Here is a 12346-nt window from a genome sequence, read left to right on the forward strand (position 1 = left end):
TGAAAAAATCGAATTAATCCACCTAGAAGTGATATCGTGCTTTTCAGTAGTATGAACGGACAGACTCTCAACTATTTTGCTATTGGTTCCAGTCAGCTTCTAAACAGTCAACACGACGATTTGATTTCCGTTTATAGACGCAGGGCATTCCTTAGGAATAGATTAAACAGACTTTTCACAGTCCATCTCACTCCCAGTGGCAACTGTCCGTTTTACCCCACCAGTACAATTATTTCAATAATTTAAATTTTTGCACTAAAAAATTCATTTACTTTTCCGTACATACCTAATATCGCTTCTCTGTTAACTCACAAACCGAAATATAACCATCAGCGAATTGAATTTTGATATTAAACTACTCAAAATGCTTAATATCGAAGCAGCTAAAATTACATCCTCACGCGGAATCATGTATGATTTTCGATTTTTGTTTCCTTTTTCCACTTTTGATCAGTATTCATTGCCATAGGGTGGCTCAAATATTATAGAAAAAACATGTAGAAGGTGTTCTCATTAACAGAAATCGGAAGTTCAAAATGTAACTATACAAATCAACCACCTGTCCATATTACCCCCACTGTCCGTATTACCCGCGGTTCCCCACAGCATCGAAGGGAGTAGTGGATCTCCACCGAGACATATTTTAGAGGCGAGTTGGCTACAAAGTATCTTCGATACAACCGAAGAAGAATGAGGCAAATTGTTAGTCTCTTTCTTTACTCAAAGCTGCGAACATTGCTTGTTTTGGATGTTTTGCGTAATCATAAGAGTTTCGTTTCCACTTGCGCTTAGTTGCAGAAGAGTTTATGTCGAGAAAATCGCAAAATGCTTGGGGACAAGAGTGAATCATCAATCAATCAACTGCTTCTACAATACAAAGCAAACTATCGTTTCCCTTTAGGGCAGCTAACAGTTTCTACTAAAGCGTTATTTCGAAAATTTCCTTTATATATCATCGCGTAAATAGAAAGGAAAACTCATAAAACCAATAAATCGGAATATTGTTTCGTTTGAGGCATTTTACCAGCGTCGATAATAAAACTTTCTTCATTCAATCCATTCGAAGATTTACAGTTACACCACTCTTGAACCTTTTTTCGAGAAATAACTCCAATGATCAATTTTGAATGGATGTTTCACTGTGAGCAGGACAACATTTTTTTATCTGTTTAACGCTATTTTAATAGATTGCGTCTTTTTCGTTAATTTACCTGTTGAACTAGTTACAAGGTCATCGGGACAATGAATTTCTGAAATGATTCGAAGATCGGGAAGAGTACTGGCAGAAGTGTTTGACTACATCTGACCACTTTCAAGAGAGCATAATTAATATTTACAATTCAAAATTTAGAAAAAAAATGATTACATTATAAATTCTATTAAATTATAAACTATATTTACTCATAAACTGAAATGTTTTATCGAAACAGTGTCTTTTGTTCGTCATTGATTTCGGAAACTAAGTAAAAACTCATACACCAGCAATAATAATTTTTCAATTCTTTATTTTGCGCAATAGTCTTCAGTCTTATAACAACTTATGTTCGAACAGAGTGGGTGTGTATGTTTTTTTTTGTTTTCATAATATTACATCTGTCGTTTCATATTTTGCCGAAAATGTATTCATTTTTTAAATATATATATATATATATATATATATATATATTTATTCCGTACATTTTAACTGTTAGTTATTCACGAAACGAACCGAAATCAAGCAGCTTAATGTTAATTGTTGTTGTTCAAATAGCTTTTTTTTTGTTGTCATTATTTTTTTCCGCTCACTTCAAGCCGGCAGCTTGAATATTTCATTATAAATTCTTCTTAGCTACATTTGTTATCTGTTTGTCTTTTCTGTTTTACGTTTTGGGGTAAATTTCCTCCTACAAACGAATAAAAAGTATAAAACAAAATCGTTGTACAGCAAAAACATTCTTCTGAAACATGATTTTTTCTTGGGATAAAATATCAACTAAAAAGATTTATCCTATCAAATAGATTACTTGTTTCCTGTAAGTACGGATAACGATGACTTGGAAAATAATGGCAACATAATCTACAAAAAAAAATCAACTTATTCGCTAGTATGGCAATACAGGGAGGGGAAAGATTCAACAAATAAAGTTTTTTTGTCCACTGTTTGCAACGAACAAACAAAACCTGAGCGCTAATTTTACATTATTGCATCTGAATATACAATTTGATTGAAGTTTCGACGACTTATAAATATGAAAATGGCTGTACAAAATAGATTATATCCTCCATTTCTTGTTTCACTTGCTTCATCTATAGCTAACTGTTTTGTATGCTTCTGTCGGTTTCGTTAATATTTATATCATGAATAAATTGTCTTTTCTTGTTTGTCTGTTTTTTTATCTTCTGCTAGCAAATGAATAGGAAATAAATGTCTGTTTCTCTCTGTGAATGATTGTATGCAGCGTTGGTGTTTTGTGAGAAATATTTTGTGTATGTTTATATATATGTTGTATACAAAGAACATGAGCGTTGGATTCCTAGTAATTAGTCGATAGAAAGTATTTGACCTAGTAAACGAAACATCCACCCGGAGGGGGTTTTACACAGCGCATTGAGCTTTTCGGAGCACCTTGGGGGCCTTGGGATTGCTGTAATTCATCATAATATCAACAGCAGGAAGATAAAGTGGGAATACAGCGCGTAGATGAAGAAATTCGGAGAATAGGCATGGTTCTGTTGCTGGGTTCGCTGCTGGGGATGTACCGGGAGGGTATTGTTGGCCTCTGGATGATGCAATGGAGGGTACTTCTGTGAGTAGTGATTGGGATGCTGGAGGGTCATAGCTGGTGCACTCTGTGGCTGCTGATGGTATGGATGGGGATGTTGATTCTGGTGGTAGGGATGGTTGTGGTGGTTCAAAGCTCGCTGATGTTGGAGGTAATCGATGTTCTCGTAGTGATCGGATTCCTCTGGATCGGGACTGTGCAGGGGTTGTGTAGAACACTTGCTATCATAACGCGTCTGAACATCACAAGGTCTCAGTTCACGGTAATCATTCGCCAACACTTGTTGAGCCAGGTATCGCTCCAACTCGAGCTTATCTACCTTCTGTGGGACGATCCTCTCGTGGACATTCTTCCGCTCCTGTAGAATTTTCTTCTTATGGTGTATTCTTCTCCTGTAGAATACCACTACGAGTGCCACAAGAAGAACAATGAAGATGCTGCATCCGACGCTAAGTATCGTCACCAGATGAGCCGGGCAATTGATGTCCCCCTCGGACATATTCCTCAGTATTCTCCTCGTGACCAAACCATCTTCATTCAAATCACACCCGATCTCATCCTTATCAATCATTAATACCGTGGTGATGTTGGCCAAATTGTCCCCGCTTCGACCCATCATCCCCACCCCGTCACTATCGTCCTCATCCACAGTCCCCGTAACTAGTCGCCACAGCCATCGGATCGAACAATTACAAACCAACGGATTGCCGGCCAGTTTCAATCGCTGGAGCCGATCCAGTGGGAACTGCACCGCATCGAGCGATAGCAAAGCGTTGCGTCGAATCGATATATCGATCAGATGTGGATTGCCATGGAACAGCCTCACGGGAAGCGCACTGAACGATGGGTTGTCATCCAGCGTCAGAATCTGGAGGTACGTGTTGTCTACAAACGCTCTGAAAGTAAAAAAAAATAATAAAATGAAATAAAATCATCATTTTTTTCGCCGTCCATCTTCAACCTATTGCGATAATAAAATAGCAACATTGTCTATAAAACAGGAAACGAACCAATCTTCGCTCGACTCAATCCAAATAGAAAACCGCTGGTGCAAATTTTACCACGATCTTATTGCGGCCATAAATTGGCACATTTTATTGTAAACTCTTCCGCTTTATGATTCTCGTATGCCCCGCTCTCTCGGGGGGCAGAGACCAGAGTCGTCTGGGCGATGGCCCAACCGAATAAACGTGAAGGAAAAAAACGAACCAGGAAGTGAATATGCCTTCGGTGAGCTCGCGCGAGTTGCTATTTTCTATCCCATTTTGGTGGCTCTGTGTAATAATCCTAAATCCTCCCCGGGAGCCACATACTTGTGAATGGTTACTGCCTGTTTTCGGGCGGAAGCTACATGCGGGACCCAGACATGTTCATAATAAAAAGTTCCTTCTTTATGTTGCGGGATTTGTGGATTCGGGTGCTCGACCTATGAAAATGGAGTGGGTGACGGGAATGTACATAAACGCGCCGCCCCACGTGTACTACGTACCTTACCATCGCGCGTTTTGTTCAGCGAATGCCTCCGGAGGGCATATCGCATTCCCGGAATGATTATAAGCTGTTGCATTACTCACAAAATATTTTATACAAATGTCGTAAACTTGCACTGCAATCTTAATACGCAATTGGGTCTTCCGAGAAGCATAAAGAATTGTGTTTCACGAGTCGTAAAACAAAACATACACACCCAACAGTTAGATTCATGTTTAATTTTCACGTTATTATTGCCGAAAAGTTTTTACTTTATGTTGTGTGTACATGCTGCTCAAATGATAAGTGCTTCTCAGATATAGTGGTTCTCAGGTTTTCGTTAAAACTGATAATTTTGTTTCTTATCGGAAAATATTAGACCCGTATTTTTTTTATTGGGGCGCTCGTTTCGAAAAAGGGGGATTCGGGAAATAAACTTTACAAAAAATTCATTACTTTCGAATTACTGGACCGATTTAGAAGATCAACAATATACCATTGAATGGATAATTAAATAACTTTCGAATTACTGGACCGATTTAGAAGATCAACAAATACAAAATTCGGATTTTGTTCTCGTAATTATTGATTGCATTTGTTTTTTTTATGGTTTACATGGTTAAGAGACATAGGGCTCTATTTTATACATTTTGTCTTGAAAGCTGAGGTTTTTTACATAACATATCTAAAAATCAGAGATGTGATTTTTATTGTTTAAAACTAAGAAAGTCTTGAAATGAATGTTCGGAGAGTTTTTCACCAGCAAAATCAATCGGTAATCAATCGGTGCGAGTTCCGAGCTATACTGTGCTGCCATACAAATAAAACACAAATTTCCGCATTACTCGAGAATTAATTAAGCAAATGAAACCAAATTAGGCATGTGGAGGTTTTAGGGGGCAAGAAACATTTTAAAGGTAGTTCAACACTCCACCCACATTTCTAAAGGAGAAGGGGGTGGGGGCTCCCATAGAAATAAAACACAAATTTCTGCATAACTCGAGAACTAATCAAACAAATGGAAGCAAATTTGGCAAATGGAGGTTTAAGGGAGCAATAAATGTTTTTATGGTGGTTTGACATTCCTTTCCCTTCTCTAAAAAGGGGGAGGGCGCAGGGTGCTGAACAACTCGACAACTAATCAAACAAATGGAATCAAACTTAGCATATAGAGGTTTTCGGAAGCTCTCTTAAGAGGGGCTCCCATACAAATGAAACACAAACTTCTGCATAACTCGAGAACTTATCAAGCAAATGGAGCCAAATTTGGGATGTGAGGGTTTTTGGGTACGAGAAATGTCCCTCTGGAAAGGAGAGGGAGTTCCATAAAAATAATGCACATATTTCAACCAAACATATAGTTATGTTAGTTTTAAAATTTTCGGAAAATTCTGAAGAAAAATGGGAAAATTCGAAATATTCAATTCGCATGAGTTCTACAATTACATATTGGCAAGCGTTATTAGTCCATTTGATGTTGGCGGTAACGAAATTGATCTTCGTTCGAAAGTGAGAATGGATTTTAAAGTGATTAAACGCACTCCTACATTGTATTATATATATATAAATAAAAATGGATCGCCGAATGTGTTGATAAGAGTAAAACAGGAGAAAGGAATTGTCCGATTTAGGGCTGTCTTCATTCTATCATATTTTCTGTATCAAACATTTATTCCATGTAACGGAGAAATATGTTATTTGCAAGTACAAAATAATTTTAAGAGGTAGATTAGAAGATCAATACATGAACAGTTCTGCGATTGAACATATGAACGTGCGCTTAGTAGGAAAACGTGGATGTGATAACAAAAAATAAATTTGGGCGGAACGAAGTTTTCCGGGTCAGCTAGTTTAAGAATAAAACTCTACAAATATTTTGTACCACTGATAACAATTTGAACAGATTTTCAATTTAACTCCCAGCCTTAATATGTATCGTTCATTGCTGAACTTATCGAATATTCAAGTAGTTTTTCAATATTCCTTAGCGAAATTACATCTTCAATATTCCCAAAAACACCCCAACGAAATTTTCAACGAATAATTCTATGCAGCACATTTCGTAAAACGTCTTCAGAAAATCCTGACCGACTAGGTAGTGTTCTGGAAATGCTTTCTTGATGTTGACGTCTAGATGGCGCCTCTTTCAAAAATCTACTTGACTATCACAAAGCACCATCTTTCAATTGATACTTGTCAAAATTTTATAGTAATCGTTCGATTGGTTCGTGAGTTACAGCATTGAGAGTGAAGCAACTTTTGTTAATGTTGAAAAAATTGAAAAATCACAAATCAATGAAAACGATGGCAAAATTGCATGAATCCGGCTTCGAACTTCTTCCACATCCACCGTATTCTCCAGATCTGGCGGCTATTTTCTGTTCGCAGACCTGAAGAAAATGCTCACTGGCAAGAAATGTAAGACCGATGATGAAGTGATTACCAAAGCTAGGGCCTATTTTGGAAAAACCGAAAGAATACTATAAAAATAGTATCGAAAAGTTGCAAAATCGCTATAATCGCTGTATCGCTCGCGAAGGCAATTATGTTGAATAATAAAATTGAATTTTGCAAAAAAAAAATAGTTTTACTGTGTAACCTTATAAACTTTTCAGCCGAACTGTTAGTCGTTCGTTGTTGAATTATAGAGGCTTTAACACTTTCATCGCCCCGTTACCCAGATGTGGGCGACACTTTCCTCGTTCAAATTGAATAGGATTTTGAAAAGGAATTTGATAGAATAGGCACCAAAGTGTAACTATAGGATATGTAGAAAAATAATAAAATTATAACCATATCATTATAATATTTATACTATACTTTTTATTAATTTTTAGTGCGGATGGTTTGTACTGCAGCTTTTTGCGAAACCAAAATGCATGTGTTATTGTAGTCAATTCTTTTTCAAATTGAATTAAATATTGCTGAATCATGTAAAAGTTGTCTACCAACTAAGTTTGATCTTCATTAAATAATTTTTCCGCATGTTGGGCTCCGCAAGGAACTCAGAAAAGCCGCTTTGGGCGACAAACGTGTTAAACTCATAGAGTTCCTTCGCCTCTAACACTGTTAGTCCTATATCCTAATCCTGTTCAATTAATCTAGTGTTAGATTCAGTTATTATTAAATTGTTAGTATAAATTATATTGGAAATAAGTTATATTTTAAGGTGAAATTTGACTCTGTAAATGTTAGATGACTAGCAATTGAGTCTGATTAATAAAGGTTTTCGAAAGAAGAACTATATGCATTACAGCCAAATAATTGTTTGTCAGATGTTAAGTTAATTTTTCTTCCATGGTCGCCTAGAGTACAAAATAGATAATATTTATAACATTGAAATAATTTATATTTTTGGCTCATCTTTTTCCTAGCACCCTGGAATACGCAACAGGGAAAAGCTATGCGCGAAATAAAAACAATTGATGAAGGGCGGAATGTACGAAATATACGTGTTCGTGCCTTTGGTGAGCCTCGTTAATATACATTTGTGGCACATTTGTATTCTCGTAAGTACATTTTCCCCATTACGATGTTTTGAATAGAGACATCTAACTTTATAAAAAAGAGAGACTTGCATTTTTTATCACCCCTGTACCCAAAAAGCTAGGTGCTCTTATTTTTTACAGGTTTTGTGAATGGTACGCTCATGAATGGACGAACAAGTCGTTGTCATGTGAAACACGTTCATGAAACGCTTGTGGAATAGCAATTCGATTCCGGGAACGTAATGTAAATCCGATGCGTATCATTTGTGTGTTTACTTATATTTTTGTTCTTAGCAAACGATATGTTTGGTTTTTTGTTCTCAGTATGCTTTTGTTTTCTTAAAATTTTTCACGAGGCGCTCGATAGCTAAACCAATCGATTTACATAATAATTGGATTTTGTACCAGTAAATTTTCGTTTTGAGAATTATATTTGTATTTATGAATACAGTAGATTTAAATTTATCATCAGACGCTGTGTATCGAGAATCAACTTTCAACGCAGCAGATTTAACGATTTTCATCCCTTACAATGTAAACTCTACCTTAATTGGGGTCACAACATCACCGGTTTAATGATAGCAATCGAATTCCAACATCAAGCAAACGATAGCTTACGTACTTTACCGGCTGTGCAAAGGCAAACCGGATTAAGGATTGCCGAACGCAGTTTACTCTCAATCAAACGTGCCAACAAGAAACTGTAAGTATCAACCATAAGTACCCACGGATAACCATAAAACTATACAGCAAAGTTATTGATGATCCGACGGACGGACGGTGCGATTCGATCGGTGGACTAATATTGAGACATTAAATGAAATTAACACCGCAAACAATGTTGCTCCGTTGGTTGTCTATATATTTGTATAACCGCTGGCTGGAGGGAGAGCGAATTTATGATCTCACAAATATTTTCACTATAAATTTAACGGCAGCTGGATACAAGGATGGGGGCCTTAACGGCCGTTACATTGTGACGATTTCATCGAGAATAAATGACTGCCAAAATTTGATAACTTAACATGTTTGTAGAGTGATTTGGAAATTCTCGATTTATCTACAATTTTGCTATTTTTAAATCCCTAGGGTGGTTGGAGATATGAATATTCAACTCGGAGATAAAATACTCACCTTGCTTCGATGCGTTCAAGCCGATCCAAACGGTTCAGGTGCAGCTCCCTCAGATGGAACAAATTCAGGAAAGACACTGCCGGAAGCTGGACGAAGGAATTTCCGCTCAACGAGAGTGAAGTTAAGTTGTAGAGCTTCGAAAGTTGCAATGTTGGAATGACCTGTGAATGGAAAAAGGTTTGTGATTACGATTTGCTCAGCCCATGCACTTCTTCTCATATTGTATTGAAATATTGCTAGACAAAGTGTATATTCTAGGAATATTCGCAAGCATAACAAAAATATTCCATTTAATTTGTTTCTCAAAAAGTTATTCGCCTAAACATATAGGTGTTTGAGTCCAAGACATGGCCGTATTCGTTTTTGAGACCATAAGCCTAATCAAGACTAGAAAATTGTTGCGAACAATCCGCACAGAGGCAAGGAAATAAATGACAACTATCCAATTTTTTGAAAATTTACCCTTGCTTATTAAATTTTTTTTATTGTACATCAATATTTTTCAAGAGCTGCAGATTTTTTTTCTCTTTTCATCTCTGTTGTCTATAACTGTAATTAGTTCCATTCATATTTTTAGATGTTCTACAGAAGTTTCCTATATACTCCGGCGAAAGCCTAATAATTTTGCAAGGGTAGAGTTCCCGTTGGCTCGCAGAAAAAAAAGAGTTATTAAAAACTATTTCATGAAATCGTGATATGTTTTGTAATTTTGCACCCTTAAATATATACGTAGTCCTACGTCAAAATAGTTTACTTTACTACTTTACGTGTTTATTGAACACTTGGAAATTTTAGGATGTACCAACATTCATGAAGATCCTCAGAGTAATAGATTATTCAATACATTTATGAAGCGTTGTCTCTGGACCAGTGATGTTGTGTTGATAGTCCTCTTATGTTTTAAGAATTTCATGACTTTGAGTCACTCTGTGCTTCAGTAGAACTGTCGCATGTCAAAGTATACACTATACCAGAAATAGAATGTAGTTTTATGCGCGTCATATTTAAACAAAACTACGGTGAAATTTGGTTTATCCAACCTGAAATCTTCAAAAAATCATCAGCCACCTATTATTCAAATAACGTTTAAAAAAATTAGACAAAAAAAACAACACATAAATCAATTCCATTTAGTATGATATGTTGCAAGTGTTCATTTTACCAACACCACATTTTCATTTTGTCCTTTTTTAATTTTTATGGCAAAAACCGTTTGCTATCATGAACCACAATTATGTTAGCTACAGTATTCTTAGAAAAACGGTACGTGAACGCAAGAAATGAGTCTAGTAATGCATCGAAATCCGCTTAAGCGCTTATGAATATAACTTCAACTACTAAAAAATATTGACATAGCATAGCACTAAAAATTAGCGTTCCTATGGAATTAGAAGGCCTTCATCTATGTTATTAATCACAGAACTCCACAAAGTCATGTTATATTTGATTAAAATTTGAAATTTCTTTCATCGTGTCGTGATTTTAAATCCGGACACTTTTTTAATCATGCTTCGAAATCCGGACACTTTTGCTTTTAAATCCGGACACCGGGCAACGAGAGAAATTATCTATTATTTATTGTAGAATTTATTAACGGGTGCGTTAAGCAGCGGGACTAGATGGAAACGGTTTTGGTACAAAAGTTTCTTAATAATTCAATTATTTATTGTATTTTCACAAGATGACTACTACAAGATAGCGCCATTCATATTTATTTTCAAAATCCTATCAATATGGGTATCAAATGAAAGGGCTTGATTAATAGAATACAGAATGGCGGAATACATATTTTCTCTAAACCCCATCAATATGGGTATTGAATGAAAGGTTTTGACTAGTAGACAGTTATTCATGAAAAATGGAAATCCAAAATGGCCGCCACTACAAGATGGCGCCATATTTTTTTCAAAACCTCATCAATATGGGTATTAAATGAAAGAGCTTGACTAGTAGAACACAGTTATTGATGAAAAATGTAAATCCAAAATTTTGAAGAAATTGATGAATGGTTTAATTGAAGAGTAATATGCTAATGATACAGATAATGTACTAAAAACATAAAAATAAAATGATTAAAAACATTTTTTAAGTTCAACGGTTTCATTTTGATTAAACCTAATAACAATACAGATGATGTACTAAAAGCTAGAAAATAATTAGGCAAGTAGCAGTTAGTAATTATCACACCCCTTTCTTCATTAATCTAGGGCAGGGGTTTCAGATTTTTTTATGGCAGAGCACTTTTTATGGCAAAAATGTTTGACGGAGCACTTACGTTATTTAATAAATAAAACAAATCCTATTTCATTGACGTCACCCAACTGGTAACAACTGTTTTTCGGTTGCGCGTCGCAGTTACATGACAACTGACTCGGAATAAACAAGATAAGTGAAATTAATTTGAAGAATGTTTTTTTTTTCCAAGGTGGGTTTTCGAGCGGAGCATTTGCTATAACTTCGCGGAGCACAAGTTTCCCGCGGAGCACCATTTGAAAACCCCTGATCTAGGGCATTGATGAGATTAAAATAAAATCGTCGGGTATGTAACGAAACAACTAATAGTAGGTAATGGAAATCTGACGTGGCCCATTTTGGATTTGCATTTAAAGGGTGTGTCACATCAAATTGCATCACGGAAAAAACGCTGTAGAAATTTAATTTTTAGGAATTATATCTTCAGCTTTCGCTTATAATCAGATAAGAGTGTATAGATTACGTTGGCCATGCTTCACTGTCAATTTTTCGTAAATTTGGAAAAATGTCGTCGAACGAAAAAGAGCGTCGTGAATTAATCCTGCGCACTCATTTCGAGAATCCGGAGTTGTCACATCGGGACATCGGTAAGATGCTGGGAATCGTCCAATCCACGGTCAGCAGAGTACTAAAACGATACTTCGAGAACCTAACCATCGACCGGAAGGTGAAGAACGGCAAAAATGGATGCTCCGTCAGTGAAAAAGATCACAAGCGCGTAGTTAAGCAGTTTAGACGTGATCCGAGAAGTTCGGTCCGGGATGTCGCCAATAAGCTGAATTTGTCAAGTTCATTCGTCCAGCGGAGCAGCAGCGGGAGGGCCTGCGTACATACAAGGTTCAGAAGGCTCCTAACCGCGACGAAAGGCAAAACATGGTGGGGAAGACGCGAGCCCGGAAGCTGTACACCGAAATGCTGACGAAGCCGTATTGCCTGGTAATGGACGACGAAACCTACGTCAAAGCGGACTTTCGTCAGCTGCCGGGCCTGTTGTTCTTCTCCGCAGAGGACAAATTCAGCGTTCCGGAGGAGATTCGCAAGCAGAAACTATCCAAGTTTGCCAAAAAGTACATGGTGTGGCAAGCGATCTGCTCTTGCGGAAAGCGGAGCGCCCCCTTCGTGATGACCGGCACGGTAAACGGGCAGGTTTACCTTAAGGAGTGCCTACAGAAGCGCTTACTACCACTATTGAAGCAGCACGAGGGCCCGACCATCTTCTGGCCGGATCTCGCTTCGTGC

At 37.0% G+C, this 12346-nt stretch overlaps 1 protein-coding gene across 9 annotated transcripts in view; it reads right to left on the minus strand.

Annotated features, from left to right (window-relative positions):
• Nucleotides 1–1515: 1515 nt before the first annotated feature.
• Nucleotides 1516–12346, minus strand: part of LOC129768148 (nyctalopin-like) — a 324518-nt gene continuing 313687 nt past the window's right edge. For all 9 annotated transcript variants that reach the window (XM_055769594.1, XM_055769596.1, XM_055769595.1 and 6 more), the window contains 2 exons: nt 8855–9015; nt 1516–3658 (listed from right to left, as the gene is read on the minus strand). In XM_055769594.1, coding sequence (XP_055625569.1) covers nt 2635–3658; nt 8855–9015 — 1185 coding nt within the window. In that variant the 3' untranslated portion in view covers nt 1516–2634. The remainder of the gene's footprint in view (nt 3659–8854; nt 9016–12346) is intronic.

This window comes from Toxorhynchites rutilus, chromosome 2, assembly GCF_029784135.1.
Source record: "Toxorhynchites rutilus septentrionalis strain SRP chromosome 2, ASM2978413v1, whole genome shotgun sequence".
Taxonomy (NCBI): domain Eukaryota; kingdom Metazoa; phylum Arthropoda; class Insecta; order Diptera; family Culicidae; genus Toxorhynchites; species Toxorhynchites rutilus.